General features: G+C 32.4%; 2 protein-coding genes across 3 annotated transcripts in view; both read right to left on the bottom strand.

Moving 5' to 3' along the window:
- Positions 1-15335, bottom strand: part of LOC126733732 (cystinosin homolog) — a 62500-nt gene that overhangs the window by 4024 nt on the left and 43141 nt on the right. For both annotated transcript variants that reach the window (XM_050437116.1, XM_050437117.1), the window contains exons 7-9: positions 3099-3261; positions 2510-2637; positions 2309-2426 (exon numbers count right to left, since the gene is read on the bottom strand). In XM_050437116.1, the coding sequence (XP_050293073.1) occupies positions 2309-2426; positions 2510-2637; positions 3099-3261 (409 nt within the window). The remainder of the gene's footprint in view (positions 1-2308; positions 2427-2509; positions 2638-3098; positions 3262-15335) is intronic.
- LOC126733733 (uncharacterized) lies at positions 8865-13581 on the bottom strand. Its single transcript, XM_050437118.1, has 2 exons — positions 12750-13581; positions 8865-12689 (listed from the first exon to the last, which is right to left on the bottom strand). Exons 1-2 carry the CDS (start codon positions 13076-13078, stop codon positions 12086-12088), a joined length of 933 nt encoding a protein of 310 aa, XP_050293075.1. The 5' UTR covers positions 13079-13581; the 3' UTR covers positions 8865-12085.

Below are 15335 nucleotides of genomic sequence, written 5' to 3'. Positions count from 1 at the left end.
ATGGATCGGCCGACTTGGTCCAATTTTATTGCCTCCCAGGTCTCCACACCTAAACCACCTCGATTTTTTTACTGGGGTTGCATAAAAGAAAAGGTTTATGCAAGACCAATAAATAATATTGCTGAATTACGGCAGCGAATAAATGATGCAGCCCAAGATCTTAACGCTGCCAGGAATGCAAGATGGATCAATAGGTCATTTATTAAAAGATGCCACGCCTGCATTCGCGCTGGTGGTAGACAGTTCGAACATATTATTTGATTTTAAATTTTTTTTTTAAGTTAAATAAAAATATTTTTTGAACATAACATAATTATAAATTTGTTTTATTTTTTTTCATAAGGGAAATTACGTTTATCTTTCACTGCATCACAATAACAGTAAAGCTTCTTCTAAAACATATTGGGTAATTTTAAAATTAAATTAAATGAGCAAACTTTTTAAGGTATTAGCCGGGTTGCCGTACAATTTTTCGGTCCAGTATGAGCGGTCAAATTCAAAGTTTAAAAAATAAAAATAAGTAATACTTTATTTTAGAATAGATTTCTTATTAAATTTTTTGGCCGTTTAGTTTATTGTTTGTCTTTGATCAGTAAAATGGCTATTCAGTGTTGCATAGCTAAAAAGAGACTCTAAAAAATATCTATTTTTAAGGCGTGACAATGGAAAATTTGATCCAAGAGTAGGATTTTGGTGACTTCCACTAAAGTGCCAATATCTCGAAGACCATCGATTTTTTACTAAGGTCATTTTATGTTTTTCTGCGTGCTTATGAGTTGCTCCATCAGCCCCTTCAGTATTATCGTTAACTTTGCGGACACCCTGTATATTCCTATGCTAACGAAAATATAAATGAATGTCAGTTCCTTCTTTCAACTCTGAGCGCTATAGAAGGCGATTATGTTCTTAGTCATGCAACGATAAATGACCGATTACTGAAAAGATACGGGGACGACATTATATTTTTTAACTTACCAGGACAAGAGACCATAGAGATATGAGGTACTATGAGCTTCCTGCTATCAGAAGAGACATTCCGATTCTTGTAAAGAAGGTTAAGCATTATTCGGGAGGCAGTGGTAATTATTCTGGAGCACATTCGCGCTCAAGTACATGAAACTAAAGAATCTTACTAATATTAATTTAGTTATTATTAAATAAGTTCTCCAGAGAGAAAGTACCCCAATTGATCATGGTATTATTTCTACAACATGTCCCTCTTCATTTATTTCTCTTTTGGTTTTTGGAGTTCGTGCTTTCCTTTTTTAAAAATATGGTTCGACAAATCTTATAGATATTTTATTGTCTTTAGAGTTTTCCGCATTATGCACATCAGTCGCACAATTTGAAACAACTTGTGCTTTTCGTCCTTAGAAAGTTTTACCATACGCATTTTCACAAATTGTGTTCGATAATGCTAATAAGTCCATAGAGATAACAGATACGCAAAAAAGTCATAAAGACAATTTGAAGATCATTTAGTTCTATACAAAAAAGGTTTGTAATATATTTTTGTACAACTCACGGTTATAGAGATATTCCAGGGAGACCGTGTGCACCTCTTTTTTAAATATAGCGGCAGTTTGCGCTTTCGCAGTCCCGAAAGCTGAGTTTTAGACTCACTTACACCCTGAAAAATTCAACCTGACGGCAAACAAGTTCGGCCTTTTTTCATATGAATTTGACAAAAATCTCAGAAATTATTAAAAAAATGGCGAATATAATGTCCTCAATATCCTTAAATGACTTAATCTTTTAATGGTTAATTCTGCTAGGACTATGCTGTAGTTCTGGATTCTAATTTGAAGTAGATATTCAATTGCTTTTTTAAGAACTAATAAAGTACTTCGAACTACCTTACCTGATAGAAAGAAGTGCTTAAAAGTACACTTTAAATAAGCAAGGAAAACTGCAAACTACCTACTTGGTGAAAAAAAAATCGAATACCATACTTAAGACTTTCTAAAAAAAGGATATGATTTTAGATAATACAATAAAAATGTCACATTGAGAAATATAAAATATATACATAAGTTTAAATGAATATAAATCATTAACGGATAACACAAAAAACATACATTTTTTATTTTTTCTTAATTTACGTCTCAAGAAATAGTTATTGGAACGATCTTTAACTCTTCTAGCCTGAAACTTTGAGTTTAGCTGTTTAAGGCTGATGCCAAAATTAAAAATAATACTTAAACTATGACAAGTGAACTAAAATGTAAGTAATAATAACGGAAATAATAATAATGCAATTGTCACCATATTACAAAATACAATTGATAAATAATATTAGTAAACATACCATAGTTATAGGCATTAAGTATCATCTGCAAAACGCTTAACATTCCTCCAGTAAAATCTAGCAAAATATTTCCTATACTCCATCCCACAGTGCTTTTTCTTTTATAATTCATGTAGGCCTGCAAAAAAAGCCGTAACAATTAGGAACGCAGTTATATAAGAATTTACTATATTAAAATTTTTATTAAAAACCTATGCTTACTTGTGGGATATATTTAATTAATGTAATGGTTAATTTTACATAGGAACAGTAATACAAAAAGTCCAACCAGTGGATCACTGCACAACCAGCTATGATAGCGGAAATTCCAATGAACACACCAAATATAGCTAAAAAAAAAGTAGTATTATGTACCTAGTTGGGTAAAAAGTTCTAAAGTATATAATTTAAGTATTTCTGTTGAAATAATGTTCTTGTTACAGCATTTTTGAAAGAACCTATTACTACTATTACTATTTGTAGATCGGTTAAATTTATTTATCTATCTTCATATTTTACATTTTTCTCCAAACTACTATATTAACTTCAGTATTGAACAGTAATTAAAATTTTACATTGGAAACTAGGACTTTTAATAAAATATTTCTTTTACCTTGTTCTTTAGAAAAAATAATAGAAACTTTAAGCCAAGAATTCATTTAACGCATCATTTTTCAGAGTAATTTCTGCTAGATCTCAAAGATTCTGGAACTTATTGTTATTAGTTATTTGAGTTCATGTTTTTTTCTTCAAATTCAGTAATATTACCACTTGCCTACTTTACAAAATTTAAAAAGCTTTAACGTCTCACCTAAAATAATCCTTGCTGTGATAGACACTCTTTGCTCTCCTCTGTCATAAACGCAGCACTGGAACAGGGTAAAGCATGTCAAAATGACAGCGTGTACCGCAAAAAATATATCATTTACTTGTACTGGATTTAAACCTCTTGGATATCTTGCGGAATATTCTTCCTAAAAAATTACAAATTAAAATGAGAAAAAAGATGCAAAATATGTAGGTAGTTTTATTGGACTATTTTTTTTGTTAAACCCCCACCTAATAAAAAGTTAGTTGAGATTTATGACCTTTTATACAATAAAATAAAAAATTAATTTTATAAACTAAGTATTATATTTAGACACTGTAACAAGGTTTGATAAGAACGATTATTTTTAATAAGTAGTTTTACGGAGCTATCCATTATTGAAGTATGTATAGCTGTTATCAAAATTTCACAACAAACAAATAACATTACTGCTAATAATAGATTTTGTTTTCTCCTAGAAATGCAAAAACATTACTTAAAAAAATGTTGGTTTCACATAATTAACTATTATGTAATACATAACATTTTATTATAATTTCATGTTATGTTTTTCACAAACAAAGTAAATTGATAGGTAATTTAGATTTTGATCTTCTTAACTTACTTTGGCTATAAAAGATGTAAATCATATTTGAAAATTATTTTTAAGATACTGTACATGCATTAGCACATTACTACTAATAGGCATATTAGAAATTTTTGCCCCGTCATCTTTATCTTTACACCTTTACTTTTTCTTTACTTTAACAATTTTCTCAAGAGTTGAATGCACTTGGTCCAATATATAAAATACATAAACACATACCTTTAAAGTTTAATATGTTTCTACTTCCGCATGTCATTTACAGCGTAAAATATTTATAAACTTTTGGTGGGTTTAAAATGTTTTTAATATAAACACATCATTTATTAGAATGATACGGAGCACTTCATATTTATATATCTCATAATGTCTCATAAATGTAGCGAATTAATGCGGATTTTAATTAGGCTTATTACTAATTTCATATCAGAAATAATTATTGTCCAAAATTCTAAACAAAATTGAATACAAATTTATTGGAACATGTAGGTACGCATTTAGCAACAAATTAATTTCTAATAGAATTGCCGTAATGATGCAATTATTCAAATTTACATGGCAACCAATAATAGGAAAACTTTTTATATTTATACTTTAAGTGCGATATCTCATAGCATGCCTTGTCATCAGAATATCTTTTAGTTATTTTTATTTATATCCAAAATAGTCCACAAAACTTAGGTTCTTGAAAATTCCATCTGTTTGCAGATTTATTTAATCTTAGGTAGTTTGTATCAATATTGCTTCAGAAATGAGTCGTGTGAATCTATGTAAAAACTATAGTTGCACTATTACTGTTAGCACTAGATATAACTTGAACAGCTGCTTTTTGAAGAAGAAAATATTATCCATCTTCAAGTCAAACTCTCACGTTAATTTATGTATCGACTTTGACTTCGTATTATTGTTTTCTTTTTGAAGCTAGTAAAATGTAGTAACAGGTAGTTAAAAGTTTTTTTCGGTACTCCATATTTTAAATGAGTGAGCAGGTACAGGCTATAAGACAGTTTACTGGAGATATATGAAGAATCCAGCAGTTTAACTGGATTAAACAGGACAGTTCCTCTTGCCAGCAAAACTACTGGGTGTCAACTTATGTAACAACTCTGGTATTTCCTTTATTCAAATCCAGCCTATTTTAGAAGAATTGTTCCGCAGTTTTTAGTGCGTTTGTTTGAGCAATACTTAACGAATTTCATTAACGAATCATCAGATATTTTATAAAGAGATGTATCATCAGCGAAAAGATAAGTTATATAGTTGGGTACATTAAAGGGAAAATCGTTAGCAAAAATAATGGAGAGCATTGATCCAAATATAGAATCCTGTGGAATCCCATTTTGTATTTGCCTAGTGTTTGATGATTCATTGTTTATCTCAATAAAATTTGTTTTAATTGTTAGGCATGATTTTATTAATAGTACCTTTAATAGTTATAGAACATTTCTTTCAGACCAAAATTAGTTTTTATTTAAGGTTGTAAACCTGCAACATTTTTTCAATAGCATAACTTGACTCTGTCGGTCTTATTATTATTGTTTTTATACGCATTCACACAAATTAAATTATAATTATTCTCTTGATGGAAACTGAACTCTGCATACATATATACTATGTTAGATCACACTTTGGGAAATTTTAATGTATTAAACTTGTTACTGCTCTACGTCTTCGTGAAATAAAAAAATATATCGAATCCTCGTATCCACGTTGATTCCAAAAATATCTATATTAGGATTTATTTTTGGAAAACTGTGAGGATCAATCCATCAAAAAAATGTTTTGTTTATTTAGACAGCCTCTAATAAACTGGAATTTACATTTTGAGTTACGACCTTCTTTTCAGCCTGTTAGTCTACAATATACTCTTGTATAGAAAACGTATAATCTTAATTATTATATCCAGAGGATCTTAAACAATCGAAACAACTTTTATTTAGTTTGTTAAGAAGTTTTGGTTGAATCTTTTACGTATATTGATGGACGAGCACAACGTGCCTCAAATAAATGAAATTTAAATTTTATTACTAAATTATTTATTATAGTATTTTAGTGATTTTGGCCATGCGTTCTTCTTCTCATTTCATGGGATCTTTTAAAACTTTTCTTTGATATATAGTTTACACACCCCACAAAAATTATCGCATCACTACTATTTTTAATATTTTTTAAAACAATCTGTATATGTATCCAGTGGCGAAGCGTACGAGTAGACAAGGTAGACACTGTCTACCCAAAATTATCCAGTTATTTGTCATTAATTTATTACGTAATTATTTCATGTAATTGTTGAATTAAAATTAAAAAAAAAATAACACAGAACGTAGTCGCTCTCCTTACTATTATTATGTAGTATCTAAACGGCTATAATACCTATCTATCTATAATAATATCTAAGGTGCGCCCCGCCTGACGCACCAATTAAAATAAAAATGCAGGGCTGACACGCAATTAATGTATACGAGCCCCAGGAAGACACATTGATATTTGTCTTCCGACATTTGGAGCATCTAATCGAACCAAATAGGCATCAAGCAGGTGACGGAGGTCCGGCCGCATCAGTATTCAGCCTATTACGTATGCAAAATTTACTCGCAAAAAGACATTCGAGCTTTTGTCTATCGAAGTCGACCAGCTATTTTATTATGCTGTTGAGGGTAATTGTTTATGGACACGCTTGATCTGGTCGGCCGCAATACATCTTCGCATTTGGTGGGGACGCGTGCTATAGTAATTTAATAAATAGTATTTTTATTTTTGGGTGTATAGAAAAGGTTTTTTTTTAGTGGATATTTTAGTCGTTATTTTATGAACGACTGTTCGATATTGGCAATTGTATTTTAGTTGTGTTTTTATTTGTCTTTAATTAATTTTAAAATAATGGATATTATGGATTTATAAGTTATGGTTATACCTACATATGTTGTGTTTTTTTGTAAGTAGTATTTATTTTTATCTATCTATCTTTTTATGCTAGTAGTAATTATTTTTTTCTTTTTTATATCACTACATAATTTTTCTCTTTGAGTTAATATTTCATGCGCATTCATTCTCTATTTCATTAAAGTGAATAATATTGAATACACATTTTTTTCTAATTAACGATTTTTATTGTTTGTCTACCCGAAAAAAAAGTTCACGCTTCGCCACTGTATGTATCAACTTAAAAGATATTTCTGATTTCTTATGATGGACAAAAAATTATCGGAATTTCTTACATATTTTTTTGAAGCGAAAATGCTCCCGTAGATTATTCCTGTGTTGGCGAATGCATTGAGATCGAAAACGTTCTAAGCAAATAGTGTTATTCTAAAGTGAACATTTAAATTTATTGTCAATAATGGATGTGCCTGAACGTTTAACAAGACATGTGACTAATGAAGAAGCCGCTAGAATCATTGCGCTCATAGAAGATGGCCGCAGTCAAAGATAGGTCGCTCGGATAAGGGGAGTTCAACAAAGAGATTAGACATAGACACAATTAGACATACCACCTCTAGAAGACTGCAAACAGATCTGTTGGCTGCTCGTAATGTCCGATTAACCCTACGGACAGTTCGAAATAGGCTGAGAGAAGCAGGTTTACGAGCCAGAGTGCCAGCTAGAGGGCCACGTCTTACCAGAGAACATCGAGTAGCAAGATTGCAAGTTGCTAGAGAACACGCAAATTGGAATATTCAAGATTGGTCCAATATTTTATTCACGGATGAATCAAGATTTTGTCTATATTCATCAGATAGGCGTATACCAGTATATAGGCGACGTGATGAACGGCCTGATCAGGTCAATTTTTGTCAAACTGAAAGCTTTGGTGGTGGCTCTATCATGGTTTGGGGAGGAATTTCTTTTGAGGGTCACACGGAGCTAGTACCAGTGAATGATGGAAGACTAAATGCTGACAGGTACATAACCGATATCCTAAAACCCCATGTAGTGCCCTATATGCCATATATCGGTAATAATTCTGTGCTAATGCATGATAAAGCTCGTCCACACGCTGCTAGAGTTGTTCGGCAATACTTAGAAGAGGTCGAGATACCCACCCTAAATTGGTCTTCATGTACGCCGGACCTTAATCGGATAGAACATGTCTGGGACCATCTAGGATGGCAAATTCAGCAACATCCAGCACCAATAAGAACACTAGATGATCTTCAAAATATTCTTTTTGACTTCTGGGCAAATGTGCCGCAAGAATACCTCCAGAACCTGTTTAGAAGCCTTCGAAGACGAATGGAAGCTGTAATTAGAGCCAGGGGCGGTAACACACGCTATTAGAAATTCATTGGCTTAAATAAAGTTAATTTTTTTTGTATACATGTTTTGTACAATTTTTTTGATTTTTGTATGTTTTGGTAAATAAAAATGTTTGTCCTCTGTAGATTGAACTGATTTAAAATAAATGTTGCAAAAGTCGTATTATTTGGTGATTTAATTATTAATATCAATAAAATTTAAAAAAAACAGGCAAAAAATTTAAAATATTTAAGAAAAAAATAAGTCATGCGATAATTTTTGTGGGGTGTGTATTTACGGTAATTCTTTTAAAAGGTTGCCATTTACCTACACAATGCAAGCAAACACTTATATATTCTTATATCATGAATTTATTTCCTCCTCACGGACCTTTCAGACAACTTTTTTTGTGTTCCTTATACCAGAATATTTTCTCCTTCCATTTAATTATTCTTAAATTAGTGTAATATTCTAATTAAAATCTGTTGCCTGTTCTATGTTAAGATATGTTTCACGGAGTGCTCAAAGTATCTTTCATCTCTTTTTTCATTTTGGCCCGATCAAGTATTGACAAAACTTTTCTGATTTACGAATATCAATACTGAATATTCTATGATAATTTTTAAAGAGAATGATAGTCAAATATGTTCTGTTAGTTAGTCTAATACTTTTAATTTTTAGTTGAAGTTTGGTTTTATTCATACGTTTAGTATTAGATTTAGTTAGATAAGATATAAGATAAGAATATACTTTATTGTTAAGATATACAACGTTTTCTATCAACAAAAGCAGGCTAATGACTAAATCGTAACAATCTAACTATTTGTAATTATACTGCAAACTAAACTAATATTAAACATTAAAATTAAAAACATGTAGAAGTTGGATAAGTACAATTAGATACAAAACATTTAAAAGACAGTCCACCGATTAAAATCTGGTAGAGTGCAATAACACTTTTTGAATTAAAAAAGAAAAAACAAATGAACACAAGTATAAACATATGCTTAAAATACAATTACTAGGTTTTCAATTAGGTAGGTATATACAGGGTGTTCATGTTTTTATTTTAATACAATTCGTTTATAATTTAAAACGGACACTACCAACATAAACAGCAATTCCGAAGATTAGACGTGGAAAAAACTATAAAACTACAGACATCCTGGGCGAACTGTATTTATTGTTATACCTGCTTAGTTATTTATAGTTGCTAAGGAAAATAAAGAATTTATTTTGCCGTCAGTTACATTTGTGACAGTCTTGTTATAGTGAAAATTTATTTGTTGAATTAAAGATTTTACTTCCAAAATGGTTTACACACTAGCCGAAAAAGTGGAAATTATTCTAATTTATGGTGCCCAAAATCAATGTGCTCGGAAAACTGCCGTCACGTTTAACGGCAGACATCCGGAGAAGATAACTTCGCATAGGTATGTTTTGGACTTGGTTACTAAGTTTACTGAAACTGGATCTGTTGCAAATAAAAAACGTGATCATCGGCATGAATTTTCGATGAAGCCGCTTAAGTTGAACTTTTGGGTCATTTTGGAATAAATCCTAATACTTTATTACGCAAAATTGTTGCTGCCACTGATATTTCATTAGGCTCTGTTCACACAGCTACCAAACTTCATAAATTTCATCCATTCAAAATGAAAATATTGCAAGAGTTAACCGAAGACGATTTCGATAGGCGAGTTGAGCTTTGTGAAAAAAATTACTGAAGCGATTAATGATAATACTATTCAAGTAAAGAATATCTGCTTCAGCGATGAATGCACATTGTATCTAAATGGATTTGTTAAGAAACATAACTGTAGATATTGGAGCAATGAAAATCCTGATGCATTTGTAGAAGAGTTTACTCCCCAACCTGGAAGTTTGGATGAACTTCGTCAATGCATCATCGACAGCTGCCATGATATCCCACAACATGTTTTTGAAAATGTCCGTCAGGAATTTGAACGACGCCTATATCATTGTTTGGCCAAAAATGGGCAACATTTTGAACACTTATTGAAATAAAAACTGATATTTTCATGTTTTTGTTTTCTATCTAAACAAATTAAGATTAACAAAGATTTTTCTAATTTTCTCGAAAACCAATAGACAGATTTAAAAAAAAAAATCAAACGTCCAAATAAAAGACTTCGAAAGACCTTTTAAACAAGCTATTACTTTAAACAAGCTAATACTCCTTGCCATTTAAAATTTTTAAGGGGATGATCCTGGGGGGCAATGGGTGAAAGGGGGTGAAGTAATCTTAGGTTAGAAAGTTGTCCCCCTTAACAAACCTTTTGACGTATTTCGGCGTTTTTTTTTTTAAACAGTGGTTTTCGATAAATCTGTGGTGGGAAGTTTTCAAATGAACACTTAGTATATATATTCAAAAAACTCTCCCATGGTATATAAAGACTCCTCCAATAAAAGAGTTTTAAATTTTCCTCTAAAATACCTGACAGTCTAATATTCTCAGAAAGATGATTAGAAAATATTCCCTTATATATAAATGATTTGTGAGTTAGAGTACTTTTCGGAATCGGTAAGGGAACAGTAAATTCTTGTCTGGTTGGAAGGTTGGCTCTGTTATTTATTTTCTGATTGCAGTGTTTATAAACAAGACTAGCTGTCTCAAGTGTGTATACCGAAGCGAGAGTCAAAATTCGGAGTGTTTTAAAATGCGGTCTACAGGACTTTCTCTGGTGAACATTTGTCATGAAAACTGCTTTTTTGAAGTGTAAAAGGTATTTTTAATAAATATTGGCTAGCTAAACCCCAAAAAGCGATGCCATACCTGAGATGGGATTCAAAAAGAGAAAAATAGATTGTCCTAGCCATTTCAACTCCCAATTCCAACCTAACACACCTAACTGCAAAGCATCCTGAAGAAAGTTTTTTGCTTAATTTAGAGATATAAACTTCAAAACGCAGTTGGCTGTTAGTGTGAACTCCTAAAAATTTTGATACAGTTTTATTTTCAAGGGGATTATCGCCAAGTTTTTTATTTTTTATATCGTATTTAAAACTTGGTATATTTGATTTGGCAACAATAAAAACAAGACGGTTTGCATCACACCATCTTTTAATTTTTGTGAGGTCTTCCGAGATTATTTTTCAAGAGTGTTTGAGATTTTGTGGTGCTATACGACAGATGTGTCATCCGCAAAGAGAATAATTTCAGCCAGGATATTTAAATGAACGAGATCGTTAATGTACAGGGTGACCCAATAAGACTGTTCCTCGGCCATATCTCGGGAACTGTTCGTAAAAAAAATTTAAAAAAAAAAATTATTGGGTAAATCGGTCATGAAAAATCGTTGGAAAATATTTTCAAGTTCTAAAAATTACCACCAGAGGGCGTAATTGCCATCTTAAATTTTAAAATTGCATTTTTCTTTAAATTTCGCATAACAACCAAATTTTTTTTTTTACATTTTTAAAGAGAACCAGGTTATCTATGATTTTCGTAAAATAAAAAAATCAGCCATTTCAAAAACAAAGATGGTGGAGCGCGTTCAGTTGTTTTTGCAATAACTTGCTTTAACTTCTTAACGGTTTGACCGATTTTAACAAATTTGGTATCGTTGAAAAGAGCATTCCTTGGGCAATAAGAATCAACCAAAATATAGTTGATTTAGTTGAATCCTTTTCCGCCTGGGGGCTAGCTTTGACACCATCACCCAAAATCCTAAAAAAATCAAAAAAATCAAATGGAATGATATGACTTTTTCTTTATGAAAAAGTAGCCAAATAACATCCAAAGAGGCCAGTGAAAACCGTTTGTCAAAATGTCTTTCCTAACCACAAATATTGGGAAAATAAGGAAAAAAAACGCATCCCGAACGTAATAAGTCACTTTAATATTATAGGTAGACCTTGGAAAATGAAACAAATGAAACATGAAAGGAACAAGAAAGTGATCTAATGGCGACCCAGGTGTTCAAAATGGCCTCCGTCATTTTGGACGCACATCTGAAGACGCTGATGAGTTGAAGAAACAGCAGTTTCAATTTCAGCTATTGGGATATTTAAGATGGCATTCCTAATTCTTGCAATCATATCCTCGCGGGAAGTTGGCCTTGTTGCATAGACTATATCCTTAATCCTTCCCCAGAGATAAAAATCAAGGCAGGTTAAATCGGGAGACCTAGAAATATTCATTAAGTTTTAATACGTGTGCAATTATAAACAGAATCATTCCAAATAGGCAACGTCTAAAGATTCTTGTGTTAAATACTTGCCTTGGCGCCCAAGGGAATAGGCTTCCTCTTCCGATCCAACGGTCAGGGAAGGTGGCATCTAAATACTGGCGAACAGCAAGAGCATAATAAGCGGGGCAACCATCATGCTGGAAAAACATATTTTGGCGGACGTTCAGCGCAATATCTTCCATTAAAATTGGAAGAACATTTTCTAAGAACTGTAGGTATGTTAGACCATTTAATGCGCCGTCCAAAATATATGGACCAACAACCCGCCCTCCAATTATCCCACACCAAACATTTACACTATATCTCCCTTGATGCTGAACTTGTCCAAGCCAGCGCGGATTATTTCGGGCCCAAAAGTGCATATTATGTAAGTTTAAGTGCCCATTGCTATTGAAGGTGGCTTCGTCAGTCCACAACACAGTTGAAAGAAATTGAGGATTTTCTGCTATCATGCTTAATAGCCAGTGGCAAAAATCTAGTCTTTGGTCGAAATCCGGAGGAGAAAGGGCTTGGTGTAAGTTGATATGGTAGGGATGTAGCCTAAAATAGCAAGAAATGTAAAAAAAAACCCTAAGATATGATATTTAGCAGGTTACATACCTATGGGTTCGAAGAATGCGGTGAACCGTACTTTGAGGAATACCCAAGTCTCGAGAAATCTCTCTAGTACTAATTTGGGGATTGATTTCTACAGATGCCAGGACATTAACTACATTTTGTTCGTTATTTTGCCTATTTCTAATCATGGCAGGTCTATGGATGCTACCTGTTGTTAACAGGCGCTGGGCCAAACGCACAAACACGCGGCGATGGTATCGTGGTCGATTCGGATAGCGCAAATAGAAGGCGCGGGCAGCGATGGTCGCATTTTGCAAACACTCAAAATATATCGCCAGCATATTAAATGCTTCTTGGTTAGAAATCGGCATCGCAGAAAAGATTCAAAATTCAGATAACTACACTTTCTGAATGTAACACAGCAGAATAATGACAATAACAATGACAACAACACAGCAAATGACAGCTGTTATTATTTTATAATGCATCATGTTTCATTTGTTTCATTTTCCAAGGCCTACCTATAATTCGGGATGCGTTTTTTTTCCTTATTTTCCCAATATTTGCGGTTAGGAAAGACATTTTGACAAACGGTTTTCACTGGCCTCTTTGGATGTTATTTGGCTATTTTTTCATAAAGAAAAAGTCATATCATTCCATTTGATTTTTTTGATTTTTTTAGGATTTTGGGTGATGGTGTCAAAGCTAGCCCCCAGGCGGAAAAGGATTCAACTAAATCAACTATATTTTGGTTGATTCTTATTGTCCAAGGAATGCTCTTTTCAACGATACCAAAATTGTTAAAATCGGTCAAACCGTTAAGAAGTTAAAGCAAATTATTGCAAAAACAACTGAACGCGCTCCACCATCTTTGTTTTTGAAATGGCTGATTTTTTTATTTTACGAAAATCATAGATAACTTGGTTCTCTTTAAAAATGTTAAAAAAAAATTTGGTTGTTATGCGAAATTTAAAGAAAAATGCAATTTTAAAATTTAAGATGGCAATTACGCCCTCTGGTGGTAATTTTTAGAACTTGAAAATATTTTCCAACGATTTTTCATGACCGATTTACCTAATAATTTTTTTTTAAAATTTTTTTTACGAACAGTTCCCGAGATATGGCCGAGGAACAGTCTTATTGGGTCACCCTGTACATTAAAAATAACAGGGGACCCAATACCGAACCTTGAGGTACGCCACAATTAATTCCAGAAGGTGAAGACTTTGAACCAGACACGAAAACAGATTGGCTTCGATGACTTAAGTAAGACTTAAACCACGACAAGACAGACTCTCTAAAGCCACAACGCTCCAGCTTCCGCAGCAGAATTTCGTGATCAGCGCAGTCGAAAGCCTTCGACAGATCACAAAATACTGCTGCACCTCCACTAAGCTGAGAGAACACCATATCCAAAAAAAACAAAAAAGCGTCGTGTGTACTTTTAGAGGATTGGAATCTATATTGCTTGGGTGTTATGAGCTTATATTTTGTTAAATATTTCCACATGCGCTTTATTACCACTTTCTCAATAACTTTCAAAAGTGTAGGTAGTAGGAAAATTGGCCTGTAATTTGCAGGATCACTTGTAGCTCCACCCTTGTAAAGCGAGATCACAATCGACGATTTAAGACACTCGGAAAAATTACCTGTCTTAAAAGAACTGTTTATCGACGAGCACAATGAGATAAGTGCATCATGTGGTAGTTTCGTTAAGATTTCCGCCGTAATCTCGTCATTGCCGCATGATTTTTAATTTTTTATATCATTGAGAGCCTCCAATAATTCCCACGACTCAACATTTCCAAAATGAAAAGAGTTTGGAACAGATATACCAGACACAAACTCTAAGGGATCTATATCTGACAAAATGTTGCAAGCCAAGCTAGCCACGTTACAATAGAAAGTATTTAAAGTATTCCCATCAACTTCAATCTCTTTTGTTAGACATAGCAACGTTGGATCGGCTGTAAATGACGGGCAGTGACAGAACCAACGCGGTGTGTCAACAGTCCTTGATTTCTCTCTTGGATAAATTGTATAATTTAAAAAGTAAAAACGAGTTGCAGCGACCAAAGTAGAATTTCAAGAACCCAATGATCAAACAAAATATAGGTAGAATTTTGGTCGACTATTTCCTGAATGATGTATGTTATATAGATATTTAGATTTAGACATAATTTCCTTGTCTACTCAAACAATGTCTTATCGTTAAACAGCTTGTATTAGATAATCTTTTAATGATTTTATTCAAACTTTCCAAACTTTTTGTTATAAAAAAACACGTCAAACCAACTTTCACCAGAAATTATAAGTATAATATTCTTTTCCTTCAACTCCATTGGACGTTTGACTTCAACTGTATAATTAATTTAAACAATGTTGTGAAGGATAAATTAAGAAAAATAATTGTGTGGTTAACGAGATATGTTTGTTTAATAATTGGCTTGGAATAGAAAAATAATGGGCTTAATTATAATGCAAAACTTCCAAAAAATACCGCACACTAAAATAGATTTTTGGTTTTAACAGAGTTTATAATGCTTATTTCCTGAGAGTTAGGTATTCAAAGATATCTAATTTATGAAAATAGTAATTAATTATTATTAATAATTTATAAAATAATTT

This window comes from Anthonomus grandis, chromosome 3, assembly GCF_022605725.1.
Source record: "Anthonomus grandis grandis chromosome 3, icAntGran1.3, whole genome shotgun sequence".
Taxonomy (NCBI): Eukaryota; Metazoa; Arthropoda; class Insecta; order Coleoptera; family Curculionidae; genus Anthonomus; species Anthonomus grandis.
This window is presented reverse-complemented; position numbering and strand designations above follow the sequence as displayed.